General features: G+C 41.5%; 1 protein-coding gene across 5 annotated transcripts in view; it reads left to right on the top strand.

Annotated features, from left to right (window-relative positions):
- TMCO3 (transmembrane and coiled-coil domains 3) overlaps window positions 1-24,184 on the top strand; it is a 63,777-nt gene that overhangs the window by 24,993 nt on the left and 14,600 nt on the right. For 4 of the 5 annotated variants that reach the window (XM_065580992.1, XM_065580991.1, XM_005309891.5 and 1 more), the window contains 6 exons: window positions 2,143-2,334; window positions 4,055-4,183; window positions 7,432-7,524; window positions 8,946-9,132; window positions 17,732-17,849; window positions 18,472-18,667. In XM_065580992.1, the coding sequence (XP_065437064.1) occupies window positions 2,143-2,334; window positions 4,055-4,183; window positions 7,432-7,524; window positions 8,946-9,132; window positions 17,732-17,849; window positions 18,472-18,667 (915 nt within the window). Of the gene's footprint in view, window positions 1-2,142; window positions 2,335-4,054; window positions 4,184-7,431; window positions 7,525-8,945; window positions 9,133-17,731; window positions 17,850-18,471; window positions 18,668-21,970; window positions 22,458-24,184 lie in introns of those variants that run through there. The other variant, XM_042845734.2, reaches the window with a different exon arrangement.

Raw genomic sequence — 24,184 nt, 5'->3', positions numbered from 1 at the left:
CGATATAACGCGGCCCTATATAACATAATTTGGATATAACGCGGTAAAGCAGCGCTGTGGGGGGGGGCGGGGCTGCGTACTCCGGTGGATCAAAGCAAGTTTGATATAACGCGGTTTCACCTATAACTCGGTAAGATTTTTTTGGCTCCCGAGGACAGCGTTATATCGGGGTAGAGGTGTATTATGTTGTGGAACAAACTTGCACATCATGATGTTGACATAACTGTTCAGGGTCCTCTAGCCCCATGTTATTTGGGGTCTCTAGGCTCTCAAAATACAGGCTCACCCTGTTAAAATTAGCCTCCATTTTTATTTCTGATTTTTTTTCTCTCCATTTTTGTTGAGAATATAATGGGAGAAGGAGAACCCTTGAAATTAGGTTTCACAGTCTGAAAAAAGCAATAGCGTGCAAGGTAAGGGCATGAAACACCTCTGTTGCGTTTCCAGTGGCTTTTTTCCACTTGGACTTCATCTGCTTTCAGTCTCTTGGACTACTTCCAATGGCTCTGTGGGTGTGGGAGACTGGGGGAAAGAAACAATCCCCAGGTTAACCTTGTGTGTGTGTTGGAGGAGGGAACACATCCATTTCTCCATGCCTTCCATCAGCCTTCCTTAGGACTGACTGGAGAGGCTCTATTATCTGAACATAAGGTCGCAGCTTTTTGGCCTTGGCTTCTACTCTTGGAAGTTCTGGTGGGAAAGGCTTTTGTTGGCTTGCAGTTCCTGGTGCAAGGTCTGTGCAGTTCATGAGTTCTGTTATGGGGGACTGGAAGTTGTCCTTTAGGAGGGAGCCAGGGCCTCTCTAGGCCTCTTTCATGGTGGCCTCCTGCTGGGAAGCAACTAGCTGTTATGTTTTTCTCTACTCTAGGCTGGCCCATCCTTGTAGATGGGGGGTCATGGTTAGCAGGGGCACCAGTGACCAGGGAGTAGTTGGCAATAGCACTGTGTTCTGTTACCCCTGCTAGTAGTGGTACAGCCTAATGGCGTCAGGCTGTGTGGAAGGAGGCCAGGTTTGTCTGCAGACCCCTTCCTGCTTATTGGCAAGAGGTTGAATGGCTGCTTTTTCTCCAATGATTTCTTTTCTCTTTTCCTCCCTGTGCTCCTGCTAGTGGGGGAGAAGGAATCAAGTACCAGTCGGAGGCCTTCTCAGGTCCCCACTTCAGTTTAGCAAGAAGCATTCAGTATTTTCTTGTAATTTTTCTTAAACTAAAACATGTAACTATACCAGCTTGGGCTACAAACCAGACTTTTGTAAGGAAAAGAGCACTATTAACAGAGACTCAGTAATCTAAACATAAGTTTTTATCAAAAATATAACCAACTAGCATAACACAATAGGGATGGTATCCCTAGCCTCTGTTTGCCAGAAGGGAATGGGCAACGGGAAGAATCACTTGATTACCTGTTCTGTTCATTCCCTCTGGAGCATCTGGCATTGGCCATTGTTGGAAGACCGGATAATGAGCTAGATGGACCTGTGGTCTGACCCAGTATGGCCATTCTTATGTTCTTATAAAAAGGAAAGAAAAATAATTCTGTTAAGCCTCTTATGCAAGATAACAGCAATCGCACATAAAACAGGCAAATAGGACTTTGTCATGTGCAATCCACATACAATAAATACTCCTTTAGGAGACAAAATCTAGAAGTAGCCCTTGGCCCATTAGATGTTCAGAGTCCTCAACACTCACTTTTAATTAATAACACCTAGCGCTTATATAGCACCTTTCATCTGTAAATCTCAAAGCGCTTTAGAAAGATCAGTATTATCCCCATTTTACATATGGGGAAACTGAGGTACAGGGCAAGTGATGTGACTTGCCCATGGTCACTCAGCAGATCAATGGCAGAGCCAGGAATAGAACCTTGTCTCCTAAATTCCAGTCTGATGCATTATATACTAGGCCATACTGCCTCCCTTCCAACACTGACGTCACTCTGGTGCCATACATGCCTGCCCCCATCAGTGTCTGTATTCCCTAAATTCCTAATTGTATTAACTTTATTACAACAAACCCTCAATAGCTAATCAGTATTTGAACTTGTTTATATGTTTGTTATATAAAAAGCAGATTGTGTAAAAATATCAGTCTGAGACTTGAATATCTACTTTTCTACTGAGAAATGCTTTCTTTCTGCCAGGTGAGAGGTGTTAACTTTGAAGCAGTTTTAAGAGTGGAAGAAGATGAAGCAGACTCCAAGAGAAATATTTCAAAAAGAAAAGTGGAAGATGACCTGGGTCTTAGTATGCTTATTGATTCCCAAAACAATCAGTATATACTTACCAAGCCCAGGGATTCAACCATCCCTCGTGCTGATCACCATTTCATAAAGGTAAATTGTTATACATCTATTTAGAGTATTGTCTATTGTGATCTAGAAATGGAAAAGTTCTCAAATTCCACCCTTCTTCCCTTATCAAAAACTTAGTTTTGGGCTTAACTTGATCTTCCTGAAGATAAGGAAAAGAATGTGTTTTACATGTTCAGAACACTATTATCAGCCCTTAACTTTTTAAAATCAAATCTTTAAAAAAAAAAAAATTAAAACATTTCTTCAGACAAGGCAAAAACACTAGTCTTCTTTCAGCCCTTTGTACTGTTCATACTAAGACTAGTTTAAAATCAAAATTTTCGGCAATCTAATAATACCAGTCTGGAAAACTTCTATCAGTTATTCTCATCATGTGAGTTTCTAGCAGAACCACCAGTCAACATGCACCAGATGTTTTGGTGTAAAGGATTCTTGGTCTTGCCCTGTCTCTCCCAAACACACATTTCTTGTGTTTCCTCCCTCGTAGTGAGTCATTTCCCTTTCATCAGGAATGTGAACCATTGCCTAAAAGGGTCTTAGAGCATTCTCTTGTTCCAGGACCTTCAATCTTCAGATCAGTTTGCAGTTCCAATGAATCTGTGGTGGTGCTGCAGAATCTTTTGCAAGACGTACGAAACTCTGTTCTGTCTGTTCACTTTCCGGTAGGAGACATAAAACTTCCTTTGTTTTTCTCTAGCTAAATTATTAGAAGAAAGAAATGGGCAAAGAAAGGTGCAAAGGTTATCTGATTTAGAACTTGTAGTATGAAAGCCTGGGACCGCCTCCTTTTTGGGATGTGAGAGGGGAGCCCTGGATAGAATTAGAGATGCAAACCTGTAGTCTTTTCTATACTTTTTCACCAGACCAACACTTAATATATCTACTGAGATGTTTTTGCCACATTTTTGGCCAGTTTTGAGATCAGTTGTCTGAAGACTTTGCTACATGAACCCCCGCCATTCTCTCCTGTAAGGGACATATTCCAGACTGATGAATCCAGAAATTGCAGAAGTTAGAATGTTTATATGTAAATGAGTTTCTGTATTTTGGATAATGCCAGTTTGGAAGGTCTCTCATTAGTATTGCAGATATTTAATTCTTTGATATACATGGTTCATTAGCATTCTTGTTGTTCATTTTGAATTTTTTTACTACAGTTGGTTGGTTTTTAATTTTGGAGTATGAGCTACTTCTGACTGATACTTTTTATTATTATGGATTTAGCTCTTCCTTTAATATTTCCTTGTATTTCTCTCTTATGGAAGCTTCATTTGGGAAGGTCAAGAGAGACATGGCAGGATTAAAAGTCCTTAGAGCCAAAACTTTTGGCATATCACTGACTGATCTGTGTGTCAGATCTTTCTTTCTGACTTGTGTGCTGAGAGCAGCTTTCCAGAGTTGTGTCTAATATACAGAAACCTCAATTACAGGTTAAAAAAAATTACTTTTTTAATCATCTCAATTGCAAAAACAGGCAATGTCTATTAAATTTACAAAACACAACTCTGTTCCTCAGTTTCTTAATCTGTAAGTGGTGGTGGTGATGCTTACTACGTAAGAGTTTTGAGGCTCAATTCATTCATATCTGTAACATGTTTTGAACTCTGTGGATGGAAGATATTATATTATATAAATGTATTTTTACATTGCCACTAAACTTTAAGGTTGGGAATAGCCCTTAATTTCACCACAACTTCCTCATGACTTTTATATTAATATATTAATCAATTTTATACACTAGGATATTGTGACCATAGGAATGTTATCTTTGCCATGTGGCTGGCTGTGCACAATGATAGGATTGCCAACCATGTTTGGGTACATCATTTGTGGAATACTCTTGGGACCATCAGGATTAAACAGCATTAAGGTAAGAGAGTGAGAGTCTTGTATTTATTTTTTTTTGTTATGCCTGCCTTCATTTTTAGGGTTGCTTTAACAATTTTTTTAAAGTTTTACAGTATTGCCAACTTCCATTGTTCAAAAATCATGAGAGGCCCCAGAAAATCATAGGATTTTCAAGAGACTACGTCTGGTGTTTATTTGCCTTCTGATTTCGGATCCTTTAGCATTCATTCATGTTTTCAAGTTTTTCTCCATCCCCATGAAGGATAGAAACTTTCTATTTTTAAATGAAAGAAAGGGAGTTTTCGCTAGGCTAATTACATTGAGAAATTGTTTCCCTGTGGAGTTGGAATAAAACTCTACTTTTCCGTATTATAATTGCTCCTACTCAGGAGCTCTCCTGTGATCTATGCAGTATTGTAGCCATGTTGGTCCCTGGATATTAGCAAGACAAGGTGGATGAAGTAATATCTTTTATTGGACCAACTTCTGTTGGTGAGAGAGACAAGCTTTTGAGCTTATGTAGAGCTCTTCTTCAAGTCTTCTCCTGTGATCTGTCATCTTTCTCCAGAGTAAGATAGTGTGAAATAATTCTTAGGTTAGTGAATTTTATTTATTTATGCTATCGCCTCTGAGTTTGAGAAGGATGTGGCCTGTAGGAGGAGGGGAGAGGCAGGCTACATTCTAGTCTGGGGAGGCAGAGAGAACATCTCTCAGTTCCCCTAATCAATGGTGGTGTTTTATTCCATTTTCTATCTACCTCTCTTGCTCTGAATCTTCTAACGGTTGAGAAGTATTAAGTGGTGATGCTGTTGCTACGGGAAGAGAGGCATCTGCCATCTCCACTTTGCTGTCACTGTGTCATTTTCTCCCTGCAATGAAAGGCAAAGAGGTGGCAGAGTGATCACAGAGATACAACCACAGCGCTTCTGAATAGCAGAGAGAAGAACACCAACTTGAGTCTATTGGAATGAATTATAGGCAGAGAAAATATTCAGCACTACAAAGCACTATAGTAGCTAGGCGGAGGCTCCCTCCCTTATGAAGACATCAGAGAAATGTGTCCCCTGAGGTGTGATTTAGGACTGCCTTTGGCTTCATGTACATTTAGCTCAGGAGACATCAATCCATATTCAATAAGTGCAATTAATAGGCATTTATTTACAAATTTACCAAGTTCAGCCCTTTCAGAATCTCTAATTTAAATTTAAATCTGTCAGAATTATTGCCAAAAACACCTTACATTTATTTGCCAAAAACACAAGAGAAAAAAAACACTGTGTGAAATTCTTGTCTATGTAAACAGGAGTTCTAGGCCTGTTTCCCCTGCTATAAAATGGGAAATTAGTTGAGTAAAAATTGATCTATGAAACTGTAATCAAAAGATCTCAAAGTGCTTTACAAACACTGAAGAAGTATTTAATGCAAACCACACAAGGATTGTTATGAATTCCTTTTGTAGACAAAATACATTGAACATTTTTAGAATTCAAAACTTTATAGATGAAAATTAACTTATGGGTGGTAGTTTCAAAAGTACTTGGCATTGGCTTAACTCTGCTCCCATTGACTTCAGTGACCATTTACATTTTCAGAACACAACGTGTCCACTGAATAATGGCATTGGTCTCTTCACCTTTAAATTAATTTTAATGCAATTAGTCATGCACTTGTCAGGTTCTAACAAAATTATATTAGTGCATTTATTTATAATCACTGTCAAATACTGACGGCTGATAATGTTACAGGTGGGATTTTCAGCAATGCTCAGCATTGGCCTCTGCAAACTTGAGTGCTTTGAAATCTTTCTTTGCTTTCTGCATAGCCACAGAATAAAATCTTTAAAAAAATGTATTTTGTAATCAGACTCAGCATAAAATTTGTCACTGACTGTCTAGTTGTCTCCCTCTTGCTTCATCTGTCTCAGGCAATCTGTAAACTGTGAGGACAAAGCAGAAGGGGGGGAGTTTAGGGACCATTGTAGCAATAGCAGAGAACAGAAGATTGTTTTAAGTCCCACCAAACTATCGATAAAATGATCTGTTGGAGGAACAACAAACTTGTCTTAAACTCAAGTTTTCAACTTCCTTCATGCATTCCTAGAAGAATACAAACAAAAATGGCTGAAATGAGTTTTGTCAATCTTAGCAAAAGTCCACTTGCAGACTTAGCATGCAAAACTTCAGTTTCCAAGAGAGATTTTTGCCCAATAAGTGAGGGATTGAAAATTGGAGAGAAGGTAAGTAAATGAATATGTAATTTAAAAAATAAAAGTCTATGTACTTACAGTTGACACATGCTCAAAAATTTGACTGTTTAGTGATAAAGATGTTTTAGAACAGATCAGGGGTCCGCTGTAATTTTCATAGTGTGCAACACCTATTAATAGAGAGGTTCTCTTGCAGAATACTACCTATGTGCGATTGCGCAGGCTATCACCCCCGTTGTTCCCAGTCACATAACATGCCAATATCACTTTTCAAAGTAACTGCTGTCGTTGCTGCAAGGAAGTATTTATGTATTTTTAGCTGTTTAGTGTGAAATGTTCAGTCACCTATTGAAAAAAACTAATACCTACTTTTGCTCTTCATTTAATCTCTTCCTACCATCTGTTCTATTTTTCTCTCCCCTTGCTGCACCCTGTACATGCATCTCTGCCACCTGGTCCCCTTGTTTTGGCCTGCACCTGCTTCCCTAATGGTTGGTTTCCTTCTCCTCTGGAAATGTTCTCCAGCTGCTTCATTATTTTTTTCTACTCCTCGGGACATTTGTCTCCTAATGGTGACTGGTGGCTCCAATTCCTGAAGGCAGTTCTTGTTCCCTTTTCACCACTCTTTATGTAGCAACAGCCCCTAAAAAGAGGCAGGTTCCTTCTTGTTTGTAAGTCATCTTTGTAAAAGAGAGTCTGGTCACCTTCAGAAATAGTTGTGAACAAAGAGAGCCAGCACCATATGACTACCAGTAAGTGCTCCAAAGACCACAATGTGGGTACTGCCTATCTAAAATAGTAATGTAGATGTGATTATACACCTCTACCCCGATATAATGTGACCCGATATAACATGAATTCAAATATAATGCGGTAAAACAGTGCTCCGAGGGGGGCAGGGCTGCGCACTCCGGCGGATCAAAGCAAGTTCGATATAACGCGGTTTCACCTATAACGCGGTACGCTTTTTTGGCTCCCGAGGACAGCGTTATATCGGGGTAGAGGTGTATTATATTATAGTAAGCAGACTAGTACACTGAACATTTTATATTCTTATTTTGCAGTCTATTGTACAAGTGGAAACACTAGGAGAGTTTGGTGTGTTCTTCACTCTGTTCCTAGTTGGTCTGGAGTTTTCCCCTGAAAGGCTAAGAAAGGTATTTGTGTATAAAACTTCTGCATTTCAGGATTTGATTGGTGATGTTGAAGTTATCAATTATATTTCAGCATTTAAAAGCCTGTCTACAATATATCTTAATGTAGTTTGACCATGATTTTTAAAAGTAAGAGAAATATCTCTGGTTCTTTCTTCAGGTACTGAGAGTGAAGGAGGAGATAGAATGCAAAAAATGTTATCCTAGTGCCTATTTTAATATCTGTCTTGATTTTCACAGAACAGTTCATGATTTCTAGGAAATTAAAACACACATTTACTGCAGGGAAATCCAAATATATTATATTGTGATGTTGAATCCAGTTGTAGAGGTGTAGACATCACAATGTTGTGAAGCAGGCATGTGTCCTGCAAGGCATAGTTAATGTATTAAACGCCACATGATGGATTTACAACATAAAGTGAACTGGATGAAATGTGTTGTTAGAGCCTGTTGGCCCTTGATTAGACATGTATCTTAGTATATCCTAATTTATATGTTGAGACAGTCAGACTTCAGCAAAAAAGGGACAAATATGTTAAAGAAAAGTTGACTTGTTAATGTAGAGAGTCAGGAACTGCAGCTGGTTTTATGATATAAGGTTAAGATACATTAATTTTAATTGGAAATATATTGTTACAAAATTATTAAAACGAGCACAATAATACAAATAACAGTAATAGTTAAAAAGACACATTTTGCATGGCTTATGTTTGTTTTAGATTGATGGTTCAAAGTCAGTGAGATCACATAAAAGGAGATCTATTTTATTGATATGTGGACAATGATATGGGTACCTCAGTTTAATTATATAAATTATATTCACTAGACACTCATAAATTACAGATGTTAAAGATGAAGGCCTATTAAACCGTATACTAGTCCATACTTTGTCATTGCTGGATTGAGTTGTACCTGCTACAATATATTTTGTAGTGTTTTGTCCTGTCTAGTTTTAAATAATTTTGGGGGGTGGGGTTTCTCTTAAAAAGCATGGTAGTTCTCATATTTGGGAGGTTTTTCCTGATATTTAACTTTTTTTTCCCTTTTCTTTATTTTATCCCATTACTCCTAGCATCATGCTAAATAATTCCTCTGCCTACGTGGTGTTCGTATAGTTCAGTTTGTCAACAATTACCAAGTCAAGCCATCTATCCCTTTAATTTTCATTTCTCTTCTCTGAACTCCCTCCAGTTTGTCTAATACATCTAATGAGGTACCCAGCACTGGACATAGTCTACCAGGTGCTGTCTCAGCAGAGCTGTGCAGTGAGGGGCTATTACTTCCATGTGATTTGGGGCTGTAAAGTTATACCATAGATCTCTTTTACTACTCACTTGCATTGAAAACCAATGTAACATTCATCAATGAGAGAATAACCCTCAGGTTATACAATACAAATCTAACTGTGTGTTATCCTCAAGGTGTGGAAGATATCTTTGCAAGGACCCTGTTATATGACACTTATGATGATTGCTTTTGGCTTACTATGGGGACATTTACTACAGATTAGACCAACACAGAGTGTCTTCATTTCTACTTGTTTATCCTTATCCAGCACACCCCTAGTATCCAGATTCCTTGTAGGGAGTGCTCGAGGAGATAAAGAAGGTAGGTGCAATTTAGATATGGATTGTCCCAATGACAGCACTGATTAAAAATGTCTGTAATAAATTCTCAAAATGGTTGAGCATCATACTAGTGACATGAGACAAAATAGAAAAAAGAGCATTGCTGTTATTATGTAATGTACTAACTTGATGGGGAGCCAAGAATATTATTTTGATAATACCGAGCATTGGTGCTTGCTTGTTTTTGTATGGTTTGAACTGGCCCTCTTCCTCAAAAATATAAGAATCTTGATAGATAATAGCATCATGTATTTAGATATTTAGCATCGTGTATAAGGTGTCGTGTTCTCTTTTATGACATCCCTCTGTAATGGAGTCCCACGTTGATTTTAACGCTTTTAGCCACAGGTGATTTTCATGTTTATGATAAATTGCCAGATTAAGACTGCTACGACCAATCTGCCATGAGGGCAGAAAGGCCTGACCCAGTAACCTGCACCTTCTTTCTGCAGTCTGAGGCCTGCTAATGTACTCTTTCCCCCAAATACTTTTAGCTTCATATAGGTGGATGGTGCTACAGCATGATCAGTGAATAGTTTTTGGTTAAATAAATATCTAAGAAAATTATGAATGGAAATTTCAGGGCTCTGAGTCTGAAAGGTTTCCTTAAATTATGCACTTATTCTGCATTTTCTAGTTTTTTCCTTTTAGAAGAAATGCACTCCCATTGCTACGCACTTCATGTAGTGTAATTCTACTCTGTGACTGTAAAAATGCCAATGTGTAAATTCCATGTTTAATTATTTGCTCAGTTTACAAATGAAAAGATTCTTTTTGGTTTTGTTTTCAAACTGCCAGCCCTACAAGTCAACCTGGATTCTCTGAGTCAAAATTTGTTGTTTACTTCTCATTTATTATTTCTAAGGCTATGTTTATGTCATGGAGGTCATGGAAGCCGGGACTTCCAGAGACCTCCATGACCTTTTCTGCTTCAACCTCTGGGTCTGTGGGACTGGAGCTGGCAGCTAGTGGGGCCCCGGCAGGGTTCCAGTAACAGGCGACAGCCTCCTCAGGGGGCCCTCCTCAGAGTTTCAGCAACTGGGGACAGCCTTGTGGAGGGTTGGGGGCCGGGGGAGAACCATGCAGCTCCTAGCCACCACGGTGGCAGGGGAAACTATGGAGCTGCATCAGCAAAAGTCAGACAGGTCACAGCTTCCATGAATTTTTGTTTATTGCCCGTGACCTGTCCATGACTTTTTTTACTAAAAATAACCACGACAAAATCTTAGCCTTAATCATTACCAGTAATAAAGGTTCTTCAAGTCAAATGATTACTCCTCTGAGAATTCTACGCCACTGTGTCTCCACAGAATTCATGTCGCCCCCAATTTTTTTTTTTTTGTGTGTGTGTGTCCCGGCAGAAAAGTGACTTTTTAACAAGGAAGCAAAGGGAAGCTGCAAGAGTGGTCACGTACCCCTCCCCAGCAGCACGGGCACGTCACTTCACTGCTGGCTGCTTCGGGTGCCTGAAGTAAATCACCATGGCGGGGAGGGGAGTGGCAGGGCTGGGGATGCTCCAGCCAGTAGCTCCTACCCTGCACCTGGCTCAGCTGCTAGCCCTGTCTAGGCTCGGGGCAGGGAAGGATGGGACATCCTCTTCCTTGCAAGGAGCGGCTGGGTCTGGGTCAGACCATCCCCAGAAACCTTCCCGGGCTGCAGGAAGCTCTGCACACACACTCCGCTTCCTGCCCCCATCGCTGTTCAGCCATGGGGTGAGGGGTCACTATATAGGGAGTTGTTCCCTCGTCCGCTCAACTCCTGTGCATCCAGACCCCCTGCCAAGCCTCACCCCTCCGCACCCAGAATCCCTGTACCGAGCCCTCCACCTGAATCCCCCCTGCCAAGCCTCACCCCTCCGCACCCAGAACCCCTGTACCGAGCCCTCCACCTGAATCCCCCATGCCAAGCCTCACTTCCTACTTTCAGAGCCCACCTGCACCCAGACCCCCCACCAAGCCCCATTACCCTGCACCCAGACCCCCACCCTTGGACCCAAGCCACCTCCTGCTGAGCTCCCTGCACTCAAACCCCTATCCTGATGAATCCCATCCCCCTGCACCTGGACCACCCCAATGAGTCCCTTACACCTGGACCCCCCTCCCCCGAACCTGACACACCCAGACCCCTCCTTCTGATCCCCAACCAACTTCACCTTGACCCCCTGGAGAGTCCCATTACCCCTGCACCAGGAACCCTCAATAAGCCTCTGTGCATCCAGACCCCCCCATACCTGGACACCAAACTGAGCTGCTCCCACCACACTAAGCCCCTCCACACTTGGATTTTGCCGGGCTCAGCCTGCCTGCCCACACCTGTGCATCTTGCGCAGAGGGGCAGGGCTCCCGGGGTGTTTCTGGGGCAGGCCCAGGCCTTGCGCTGTGTCAAGGTCAGGTGCAGCCTCACTGCTGAGTCCATGTCCTGGGACTGAGGGCTGGGGGGGAAGAGTTGCAGGGTGATTGCCCACCTCCATGTACCCAGTGGCCTGTGCTCCCCACTGCCATTTTGGAGCCTCCATATTTATTTATTGACCAATAAAATTTGCAGAATTTTAAAATATTGTGTGCAGAATTTTTTTAATTTTTTTGGTGCAGAACCTCACTGACAACTGTGCAACCTGTTGTGCTTCTTCGAGTGCTTGCACGTGTCCATTCCAATGTAGGTGTGTGCATGCCCTGAGCACAGTTGCTGGGATTTTTTTCCCCTATTAGTATCCATCGGGTTGGCTTGAGTGTCCTCTGGTGCTACGCGCTCATATCACTGGTATAAAGGGCCCTGCTGACACCACTCCCCCGAGTTTTTCTTAGGCAGGAAGAAGTACCGCAGATCTTTGCTGACATTGAGGAAGTGACGGAGGCTCCTTGGCTGTCATAGCCTCTTTGTCATCCTCCCCAGACAAGGCAGTGGTGGCAGCAGGGATGTCCCTACCACAAGGCATTCCAGGATTTGTTAACGTGGGAAGCCTCAAACTTGGGAATACAAGCAGAGGTGGTCAAGGAGACAATACATAGTCTCTTAGATATTTTGGCGGCGGTCCCCTCTAGAGTGGCTCTACCACTTAACGAGGCCATTATGGACCCAGTCAGGGCACTGTGACAAATCCCTACCTCCCTCCATCCCTCCTGCAGTGAAACATACAGAACAGAAATATTTTGTACCAGCTAAAGGGTACAAGTTCCTTTCCTTGCACTCTCCCCCAGGGTCCCTGGTTGTGGTGGCTGCCAATTAAAGGGATTGACAGAGTGAAGCAGGGTCCATGTCCAAAGCGAAAAGACCCAAAGAAATTGGACCTTTTTGTTCAGAAGGCCTACTCCACGGGCTTCTACAACTAGCACAGCGAACCAGCAAGCCTCGCTAGGCTGTTATGATTTTAATATGTGGGAGTTTGTGCTAAAATTTAAGGACTTGCTCTCCCAGGCATCTAGGCAAGAATTCTCATCCTTTGTCGAGGAAGGGAAGATTCCACAGCCAGATCAATGGCCACAGCTGTAACCATGCACAGGAGCTTGTGGTTGCAGTCCTCAGGGTTTCTGCATGAGGTGCAACAAATCCTTCAAAACCTCCCCTTTGAAGGGTCATGCTCTTTTCAGAGCAAATGGACACTAGACTAGATAGCCTTAAAGACTCTAAGGTGACCTTGAAATCTTTGATCTGTATACCATGCCCTTAAAGCTGAAAAGAGAGAGAGAGAAGGAAGGAAAAAGAAAGAACTTTCTCCCAGCAGGCAGCTGACCTACCAGGAAATGTTTGTTCCTACTGTAGGTGGATCTGTGGTTCTAAGATAGGGCTCCTGAATCATCTCAGGACCCATATGTATATCTGTGGTAGAGAATCAAGGGATTGCCGATGATATCCCGGCTGTATCCAGAAAGCACAACAGGCCCCAACAGACTGGCCTCTACTTTGCCCAGCCAGCAAGGCAAGATCAACAGAGGAGGAAGAGCAGGAGGTTCAGACGAAGGCCCCCTCCACCAACCTCCTCAGCAGGGCCAATACAGATTGGCTCCAAACACTTGGGGAACTTGAAGCATTTGTTTTGGTGAGACGCTCAAAGTCGACATTACAATCCCCTCAACACTGGATCCCGCTGCCCCTTTGTTTTCCAACCAACTCTTGCGCTTCTTCGATGCCTGGACCCACATTACCTCGGATCATTGGGTTCCAAGCACAGTAGAAATCCAGTTTTTGTCTACTCCAACTTTCCACCCCCTTTCCCTATCCATTTTCAGGGACCCTTCTCATGAGCAACTGTTGGAACAAGAAGTCCAATCCCTCCTTTTGGTGGGAGCCATGGAAGAGTTTCCGTTCCACCTAAGAGGAAAGGTGTTCTATTCCTGTTACTTTCTAATCCTGAAAGCCAAGGGTGGTTTCAGACCAATCCTAGACCTGCATTGTCTCAAGTGCTATCTCAAGAACTTAGTTCCACATGGTCTCCTGGGTGTCCATCATTCCCTTTCTGGATTCAAGGGATTGGTATGCCGCCCTCGATCTCAAGGACACATACTTCCACATATCGATTTTCTGAAGTCACAGACGATTCCTAAGATTTGTCGTGAACCAAGTTCATTACCAGTCTGCGGTTCTTCCATTTGGCCTGTCCATCACCCCATGGGTCTTCACCAAATGTATGGCAGCAGTGCCAGCTTTTCTCAGAAAAAAGGGAGTTCATGTATTCCCTTATCTCAACAACTGGCTGGTCCAGAGCTCAAGTGAATCTGACATCAGTCTCATCCAGTCGACCTTCCAACCACTAGGCCTACTGGTAAACGACCAGAAATCCACCCTTATTCCTGTTCATCGGTGTAGTTCTCAACTCCGTGCAGGCAAGGGCCATTCTTCCGGATGATCACGTTCGTTCAATTACAGCCCTGATAAGATCCCTCCAGGCCTATCTGATCACGACTGCATGAAAGAGTCTGTCTTCTGGGACACATGGCTTCATGCACATATGTAGTGCAACACATGAGGCTATGTCTCTGATCTCTACAGGTCTGGTTGGCTGCAGTATAGTCTCCCTCACGTCATCACCTGGACATGGTGCTCACTGTTCCCGCTCAGGTCCTTGATTCACTGACATGGTGGCTGAACCACTGCATGGTATGTGCGGGGGTACCTGTTTTGCTGCCTCAACTGTCAATATCTCTAGTATCCGACGTATCAGCCCTCTTAGGGTCCCTCATGACTCAGGGCGTCTGGTCTCAAGAAGAGCTTTCCCTCCATATCAATGTCAGGGAACTCCAGGCGGTCCACCTGTCTGGTGTTCCTATCCCACATTACAAACAAGATCATTTTGGTTCTCAAAGACAACATGATGGCCATGTTATACACCAACAGACAGGGCAGAGCGCACCCTTCCCCCTTGTGTCAGGAAGCAATCCGGCTGTGGGAGCTCTGTATTGCACACTCAATCAGTTTAGAAGCGTCCTACCTTCCAGGAATGCAGAACCAGTTGGCAGATCACCTCAGCAGGTCTTTCTCCTCTCTCCACAAGTGGTCCCTCCAACCGAACCTCACAAAGGACATCTTCCAACCATGGGGAACTCCCCTTATATATCTGTTTGCTACCCACAACAACAAGAAATGCCATCAGTTTCTGCTCCCTGGGAAGCCACAATCCAGGGTCTCTTACAGACACATTCCTGTTATCATGGATAAATCACCTGTTTTATGCATTCCCTCCTACCCCACTGATTCTGAAGGTTCTGACGAAGATCAAGTGGGACCGAGCGCAGGTCATTCTCCTGAACCCGGCATGGCACAGGCAACATTGGCTCACCTCCCTCTGAGGCCTTTCGGTGGAGACCCTGCTACTGCTTCCACTCCACCCAGATCTGATCTCTCAAGAGCACGGTTGCCTGCTCAATCTGAACCTAAGGTCTCTTCATCTGATGGCCTGGAAATTCTATGGCTGAATCCTGAGGCACAAGCTTGCTCGGAGCAGGTCCATAGAGTACTACTGGGCTGTGGAAAACCCCCCACCAGGGCCACCTACCTTGCAAAATGGAAGCTGTTCTCCAGCTGGTCTTACCAACAGGGAATTCCACCTACGCAGCCCTCTCTGCAGCTCATTTTGGAGTACCTTCTACTGCTGAAACAAGGTCTGTCCCTCTCTTCAGTTTAAGGTTCACCTAGCAGCCATTTCATCTTTTCATCCCAAGGTCAACAACCAGTCCATTTTTTTTCACTCAAGATGGTTATCCATTTTCCCAAAGGCCTGGAGAAGGTATGCCCCCAGGTTAGAAAACTTATTCCTCCCTGAGATCTAAACCTTGTCTTGTCGAAACTCACAGGTCCACCATTTGAGCCGTTAGCAACCTGCTTGTTGTTGCACCTCTCCTGGAAAGTGGTTGTCTTAGTGGCCATCACTTTGGCCAGAAGGGTTTCAGAAATCTGGGCCCTTACATTGGAATCCCCATATACAATCTTCTTAATGGATAAGGTTCAGCTGCATCCACACCTGTCGTTCTTCCCAAAGGTGGTTTTGCAATTCCCCTGCAGTCAAGCAATCTTCCTATCAGTATTCTACTCTAAATGGCATGTGAACAGAGAGGAGCAGCGCCTACAGTCCTTGGATGTTAGATGGGTTCTGGCTTTCTACATACAAAGAACCAAACTGTTCCACAGATCAACTCAGCTGTTCATAGCAATAGCAGAGAGAATGAAGGGTCTTCCCATTTCTGCCCAGAGAATTTCATCCTGGATTATTTCATGCATCCAGACATCTCACCCCCTGCTAATCTCATTCCATAAGATCACAGCCCTCCTCAGCTGCCTTCCTAGCTAAGTCCCTATTCAGGACATCTACAGAGCAGCAACCTGGTTGTCGGTGCATATGGCATCACCCAGCAGGCTAGAGATGATGCCAACTTCAGTCACGCAGTCTTGCAGTCAGTCTGTCCTAGAACTCCAAGCCCACTTCCTGTACAACTGCTTGTGAGTTACCTACATTGGAATGGACACGTGAAAGCCTCAAAGAAGAAAAAATAGTTACTAACCTTTCTGTAACTATTCTTCAAGGTATGTTGCACATGTCCATTCCAAAACCCACTCTCCTACCCCTCTGTTGGAGTCAGTCGATAAGAAGAAACTGAGGTGGAGCAGGGTCAGCAGGGTCCTTTTACTGACGCTATGAGCATATAGCACCAGTGGGTGCTGGAGCCAATCTGACGTATGCCAGTAGGGGAAAAAATTCCAATAACTGTGCTCAGGGCATACACATGCCTACATTAGAATGGACATGTGCAACACATCTGGAAGAACAACAGTTTACAGAAAGGTTAGTATGGTTATTTATCAATGGGTTTGTGTAGATGTAACCGATCAGAAATTAACAAATAATTCTGATACAGAAGAAGTAATAGAATGCAGCTCAATCTCTTAGTTGTATTGGCTCCACGGTGCTAACAGGACTGAAAAGCAACCTTATTTTTATCACTAAAGAAGCAGGTATGATTCTGAATGCACATATGGAATAGATATGGAAAGTCAGAAGAATTTTACCTGAACACATTTCAGAGGAGAAATGTACCTTATGTAACGGCTCCTTTTCCCCCCCAATATTTTTGCCTCCATAAGTTTTTTTGCCCACCTCCTTTCTTCTTCCCCAAAGGTCTATTGTAATTAAGAAAGAAACTGCACTTCTCCTTAATGGACACTGACTTAGGTTTATTCACACCCCATTGCATGAAACTTAAAAGAAATATTTTATGCATGCTATGTCTATTCATAAGGCTTCTGTGTCTATCATTCTACAGCAGGGGTCTCAAACTCAATTTGCCTTAGGGCCAGTGCCAGTCCTCAAATCCTTCCAGTGGGCCAATAATGTCACTGAAGATGGTGTTCAGAAAAGAAAACGTTTTATTTTGAATTTCTTAGAAATAATAAAGCTGTCATACAACTTTCTACAATTCTTCACCTGTTAGAGAGTTTTTAGTGTTTGCCAGACACCTGGCAACGCTTTAGTTCTAACAGTATGTTGATGTTTGGCCTCAGTAACTGAGCAGTTGAAACCTTCAGGATTGCAGCAAGGTGTGCATCAGATAGTTGTGTTTGGTATTTTGACTTGTTTATATTCATTGTGGGGAAAAAAGTGATGCTGCCTCCATGGCTGATTCTGCCGGGCAACTAATGATGATATCTCTTGTCCTGCTCCCCCAGCCAATGGGAGCTATGGGGGTGGCGCCTACAGTGGACATTGTCTGCAGCGTGTCTGCCTGTGTCTCTCCTCCCATCTCGCCTCCGAGGGCCGTAGATGGCCCGCGGGCCGGGAGTTTGAGACCCCTGTTCTACAGCATCTTAGTTTACAAAATAGAAATGATATACCCAATAACTAATCAGCTGGCTTTAACAAAAACTTATTTTTAATCCATGATAAAAGCTTCCTGTAAATGGCTTATAATTATTTCCATATTTAGATTGCCATAGTTGATTTAAAAAATATAAAGTATAACACTGTATTCTGTATCTTCAGTCAATGAAGAAGTCTCTAGATATACGGTTACTACTAACATTGTTACAGATACCATTAAATGTTTCATCTGCATCAAGCTACATTTTTATCCGCTTCTTTTTCTGACAAACAGGTGATATTGATTACAGTAGTGTACTACTTGGTATGCTGGTAATGCAGGATGTACAGCTTGGTTTATTTATAGCTGTTATGCCAACCCTTATTCAAGCAGGAGCCAGCACATACTCCAGGTAAAGAGGTTTTAAAAATGTATTTATTACTTTATTGGTCTCTGAAGAGGGCCTCATTGTTTTGTGGCATATAGAATTTGCCCACCCATAAGCTTATGGATCTGTGTATGACTGTGACAAAACTATATTTAGAATTTTTAACGTTGGTTTCTCAAAACATGGTCATCCAATGCCATGCGTGCCCTTATATTATTGATATGTATCATATTAAATCAGAACACCTCACCCCAATACTTAACTTTTTTCCATCATTTGTTTTTTTACGTGATTTGTGTCATAAAATTAAACGCCTTCCATACCATCTCATTATATCCCATAATCATCCTACTGAAATATAAGCCCGAGTAAATTTATTGAGCCATATGCTGTGTCCTGAAGGTCAGCCAATACAGGCTGTGTTGGACCATATTGGGAGGAGATTCTAGACTTTAGCAGGAATTACTGGGTGCTCTGCATTTTTGATAATTAGGACACGTATTGAGTTGCCTAAATATGAATTTAGGAAGCTAACTAGCAACCCATTTTTGAAAACCTTTACCATTAGATTTTTCACTTGGGGGAAACTGGTTTAAAGGCAAGAGAACAGGTAAAATAACATTTTTTTTCTTTTTTTCTTTTCTAGCATTGTCATGGAAATACTGAGAATACTGATACTGATTGGCCAAATTCTCTTTTCTCTGGCTGCTGTTTTTCTTATATGTCTTGTTATAAAGACTTATCTCATAGGACCATATTATCGCAAGTTGCATGCGGAGAGTAAAGGGAATAAAGAAATCCTCATTTTAGGAATATCTGCTTTCGTCTTTCTTATGTTAACGGTAATCTTTTAAAATAATAAAACATTTTTACATATCTTTGATGTACAGATTAATATGACATCAGTACCAAAAATACTGACACATTTAACCTTTATTACATATTTTCACAGTTCTGTAATTGGTATTTTAAAACCAAAACTCAAATGCATGGAGGATCAAAGCATCTAGCACATTTTAAGTTCTACTGCAATATAAGTGATAAGTAGTAATTGATTAGGAGTTACAGGTCAATAATTTTATGTAACCTAAATAAAATCAGGTTGAATTTCAGCAGATAATTTTAAAGTAAAACTGTTTGTGTAGATTATCATATTAGTGTGTGGTGCAAGTAAAGGTCTGTTAGTCCTCGTTGTGTGCCCCAATTTTCTGAAGGTTTAAAATCCTATTTTCCAGTGCAGAAAACTGCTTTTTTTTTGTTTTGGGTTCTTTGAGGTGTTTTTATTTTTATTTTTAATTAATTTGAAAAATAATTTGAGGAGGGGTTTTGAGTTACTGAAATCAAGTAAACTTTTTTCCTGTTATGTTTGTTTTTAACATTATTGGCTTACCAAATTTAGTCTTTACTACAGATTATTTGTTTCTTTTTGTGGGGGGACTTTTTTTAACCAGACTTTTTTCTTTAAAGGCTATAATGGATCCTTGAAGCCACTGTAGTTTTTTAGGACACATACACAAATTAAATTGTAATAAGCTCTTGATAAATCTTAGAGGTATATTTCTCTTGTCCCAGTGTCCCTCCATTAATTTAATGCTTCATATTCCACTCATCCAGTAGAGCAGACTGTTTGAGAACAGAAAGTGGCTATCACCTATAATATTTTACGAACTGTGGGTTTGAAATAGCTCTGATATGGATTTGCAGAATCTGTTCATGCTCTGAATTTCTGCTGGTGTTACCATGCTTTAGATCATTGTTTCAGTTCTCCAAGTTTATGCTTTAGGACTAATAGTACAAGACAGAAGCAGAGTATGAAAGTGATGATAAAAGTGAGAGGAGCTTGTGGACGTGCTGTTTGTATTGTGAGCTTTTTAAAGCAAAATGTGGCACTAAGACATTTTATAGGGAACAGAAGCAGGACCAAGATGGAGTAATGAAAACAATTAAGTTCAGCAAAATGTCCGTAGAAGCTTTCAGATACATCCTGAGAAAATCTTGTCATTAAGACTTTGTCTACACTTGCGGCGCTGTGTAGGATACATGTAGCTACATGCCACAGTGAAAGGAAAGGCAGGTTGTGTCCACATTTGTAAGTGTGGTGTGTATCTACATGTGGCAGTGAAGGGCTCATGCAACTCTCTGCTGCCAGTGTCTTTCCTGCAATGTGGAAAGGCTCCAGCAGGGTGGAGGCAATGGGACACTACATTGCCAAATATAGCAGTGTAGACATGGGAGGCGCTGCTTGGCCATGTAGAGAGCCATGTAGTGGGGTACTCTACTCTATTTGCCGAGCCATGCCTCACCATCTACACTGCTAGCTGGGTATGCATTGTCTGTGTTGTACACACCATCCTAAGTGGAGACGTACCTTGAGAAAGGACTTGGGTATGCATGCCACTTTTTGCTAAGGGAGTACATCTTTTAATCTTTATAATTTAGGACATGTAAGAGACTAACAGGAGAAGCATTTCACAATTTATAGACTTCTGTGTAATTTAGAAAAATGCCATTGCTGTAGAAGTGCTTGAGACTCCAATCCTTTTCTAAACAAGCGCAGCAGATTCTTAGGTCATATAAGTAAGAGAAGAAACAACTTATTCATAGTTTCTTATAGATTTCCATTAACAAGCAGACATAATTTCTGTGAAGCACTCTTAATGGAAAGGCAATAGAGAAACTTAAAGCAAAGTGTATAGTGGTGACTTTAGAAATCTGCTTAATCACGCAAAAATAAGTTGATTTCTATAGTAAGGGGTCGTATTTTATTTGAAATGGGCCTCCACTAGAAACATTAACATAAATTGTGCCTATCAGAAGTATTAGTAAAAGAGGAGTAGCACAACATATACACAAGGATGTGTATTAGTGGGTTTAAGCCATAAAAGAAAGTGGAGTCCTTTTTTAATACTTAAAGTGGAGAATGCAAATGTATACTATTGCTTTGAGTACTTTTGAATGAAAACTGACAGTTTTATTTCAAATATTTTTATTAATGTATCAAAAAGAAAGTCATTATAGAAATATATCAGATGTAGCATATTGACAGATCAGGTTTGAGGCTGGAGGGAGATGACAGGTGTACCTCAAAATTCAGGTCTATTCTGAAAAATGGCTGTGAAAATGGCATTGTGTGTGGGTCTATCTTTGTTTCTTAATTATCTCCCCACTTAACCGTACTCAAGTTAGAGGAAAAAACATCCTTTTACTTGTAACTGACAGCCTCACAATCTCAGTCTGGATTCTGAGAGTCAATTTGGAATCTTTCCACCATGTGTATTATCACCACTAATAAAGGCTCAGCAGATCAAATTAGGCCTTTGCGTAAGACCTCTGTCCAGATGATATTCATCCTTCCAGTAGTGGCATCTGTTTTCCTAATCTCTCACAAATATTTTTATTGCAGTTACCTTCAAATGTCATCACACTCCCCAGATAGCAGAACCCATCTACCTGTCCGATTTCTTTTCCATCCATGTACACTTTTGCATCTGTTGTCCAGTTTCCTACCTTTATAATCTTGATTTTCTCTGCATTTACTTTCAATCCAATTTTTGCTGCTTGCTATATAATGGGTAAAAGACCTCTCAGGAAGAATCAAAGTGTCACAGCTAATGCCCATCAGGGACTTTTCTGGACAGCTATTGAAAACACATGAAGAGCAAGCCAGATGATAGAATATTTCCTTTCCATATTAAACTATCTAAAGCTGATGCTCATGCACAGGTTCAAGAGAAATGCCAATGCTAAATTAGAAATTGAAGAGGGACCAATAACACCGAATGAAATTAAACAGCCATCAAAATCCTCAAACAAGGGAAAGCTCCTGGGTTTGACAGAATTCAAACAGAGGTACCACAGGTGGGAGGTGAAATTCTGATTGAGCAGCTAACAAAACTTAAACAAAATATGAGTGAAAGAACCAGTGACACAAGACTGGAAAGATGGTATCATTGTGGCATTGCCAACAGAGTGATCTTACTCAATGCACAAATAGGGGAAATACTGTATTGCTATCAATCCTGGGCAAAGGATTGGCTACTGTTATGCTGAGTAGAATGTAGAAGGCAGTGGATGAAATATTACGACAACAGGCAGGGGTCCATGTGGGTAGATCATATTGTGAACAGATATTCACTCTTTGACAGATCATCGAAAAAAGCTACCTCTTGGCAGAAATCCATCTCAACTTCCTTGACTTTAAGAAAGTGATTGATAGCAACCACAGAGAGACCCCTGGTCCATGGAATATTGCTAGAAGCTATGGGATACCAGGCAAGCTGATTAAAATAATGAGTTTTGATGATGGAAGTAGATGCACAGTAAGATTGGTTACAGGCTTGTGTGAGTGGTTCAGTATTGTGGCTGGTGTTAGACAAAGGTGTGTGTTATCATCAACACTCTTTGCATTAGCAATACACAGGATGATGCTGCAGGCACAAAAAGCATTGCAGATGGGACAAAATGAGTTAGCGACACGAGTTACACAACATTAACTTTGCCAGTGACATTACTTTACTAAATAAGATGTGGAACGGAATGATTGCCCATCAGAGGTAGAACAGGAAGCAGCATCAATTGGATTGGAAATTGAATTAGAAATATTAGGATTGTCAAATCTTGTCAACCCCTTTTTGCTATAGGACTTCTTGAATGACTGTGTTGTTTGAGAGCTTTCTCAATTCTTTAATTAAAGGGATTACGAAAGAGCTTTTATCTCAGGTTTCAGAGTAGCAGCTGTGTTAGTCTGTATCCGCAAAAAGAAGAACAGGAGTACTTGTGGCACCTTAGAGACTAACAAATTTATTAGAGCATAAGCTTTCGTGGACTACAGCCCACTTCTTCTATGCATCCGAAGAAGTGGGCTGTAGTCCACGAAAGCTTATGCTCTAATAAATTTGTTAGTCTCTAAGCTTTTATCTCGTATATTTTACTTAAATAGGTATGCTGTAGATTTTAATTGAAAAAACTCATATTTAGGGATACAAGAGAACTGGTAGGCACAGTTGAACAAAGATGAATACAAGGTTTCTGGCTAGGATTCTAACATTGATCTTTAAATAATCCTCATTCTTGCCTTTTCTCTCCTCTCTCTTTCCTTTGCCCCCCTCCTGGCCATTCACATTAAGACATTAATTTGTGTCATATTTGACAGTTGCATGTTTTTGTTTGAAGGCGTGAGTGAAATGAGTGCTTTAATAGAAACACTTTCAATAGGGTAGTTTTGGTCAGATGAAGAATTTTGGTTTATTACGGTTTTATAAGGTTGTTTGATGAAATTACAGTTGTCAATGTTTGAAAACTTTTCCAGGGGCAAGTCCCCAAGTAAGCTGGGAGTCTGGAAGCTGCCGGGCCTTCATCTGCTACAGAGTTGTATAGACATTCTGGTGAATTTTAGTTTTTTAAAATAGATTATTATCAGGAGTTCAAAACTTAAACTCTGTTTTGTGATATGTATTTTTTCCAGTAATACTGAAAACCTTAAAAGGTTTGAGCTCACTGTAGCAAGCCTTGATGGTGGGAGGTTGGCATTGCAGAAAACACGTTGCAAGTGCCACAGTTGTGACTGCAAGCTCCTGGGACTTGTTTGCAAAACATAACAGTCCCATCCCTCCTGCGCCATCCCACTGCAGCCTCAGAGGTGGGAGGGATAGTCTGGGCCAGCAGGAAGAAAAGCTCCCCCTTCTCCACCCCCACTTGGGATTAATGTAGGACCAGTTTTTTTGGACCTTGTTATGGGCATAATACTGGTTGCCTTTTTGAGGCTGGGGAAAAAATTCCCTCCAATTGGCCTACGCAATGTTTGTGTTTGTTTGTCACTTTCCTCTCCAAGCCCAGGGACCTTGTGTGTAGATTAGGTTGCAAAATTAATTTTGTTGCAGTTTGCAGGCGTTCAGTTCAGGTTATCGTTCAGTGGGGGTCTAATTTCCTGATGAACTGGAATTGGAAGCGGATTAGGAGACGGCATCTCCTAGAGAAGGTGGGAAATGGGGATGGGGCTCCTAATGACTGATAAATCAAGGAGACAATGCCTTCTTTCCTACCAGCTTAACCCTCTGATGGGGAAAGGGGGCGGGTGATGGAGTCCCAGCAGCATTGCTGGGATCAGGTTAATGGGGTGGGGACACAGACAGCAGCTCTCCACCAGGTGCTATAGATTACAAAGGAAGGATGACCTGGACTGGATGAGTTATTACCAGATAGATCCCAGATGCATTACTTAATAAAGTTTGTGGTCTGGTTAAATCCCATTACTTGTATTTTTTCCTACAGTGTTGCTACTGTATGTGTAATACTAATACTGTAGGTTTTCCCATGATGGAATAGTAGTAAATATTTTGTGGGGTGAGGGTTTTATAATA

The sequence above is a fragment of the Chrysemys picta genome, chromosome 1 (assembly GCF_011386835.1).
Source record: "Chrysemys picta bellii isolate R12L10 chromosome 1, ASM1138683v2, whole genome shotgun sequence".
In the NCBI taxonomy this organism is placed as follows: Eukaryota; Metazoa; Chordata; order Testudines; family Emydidae; genus Chrysemys; species Chrysemys picta.
Note: the sequence above shows the minus strand (reverse complement) of the source record. Positions and strands in the feature narration are given on the sequence as shown.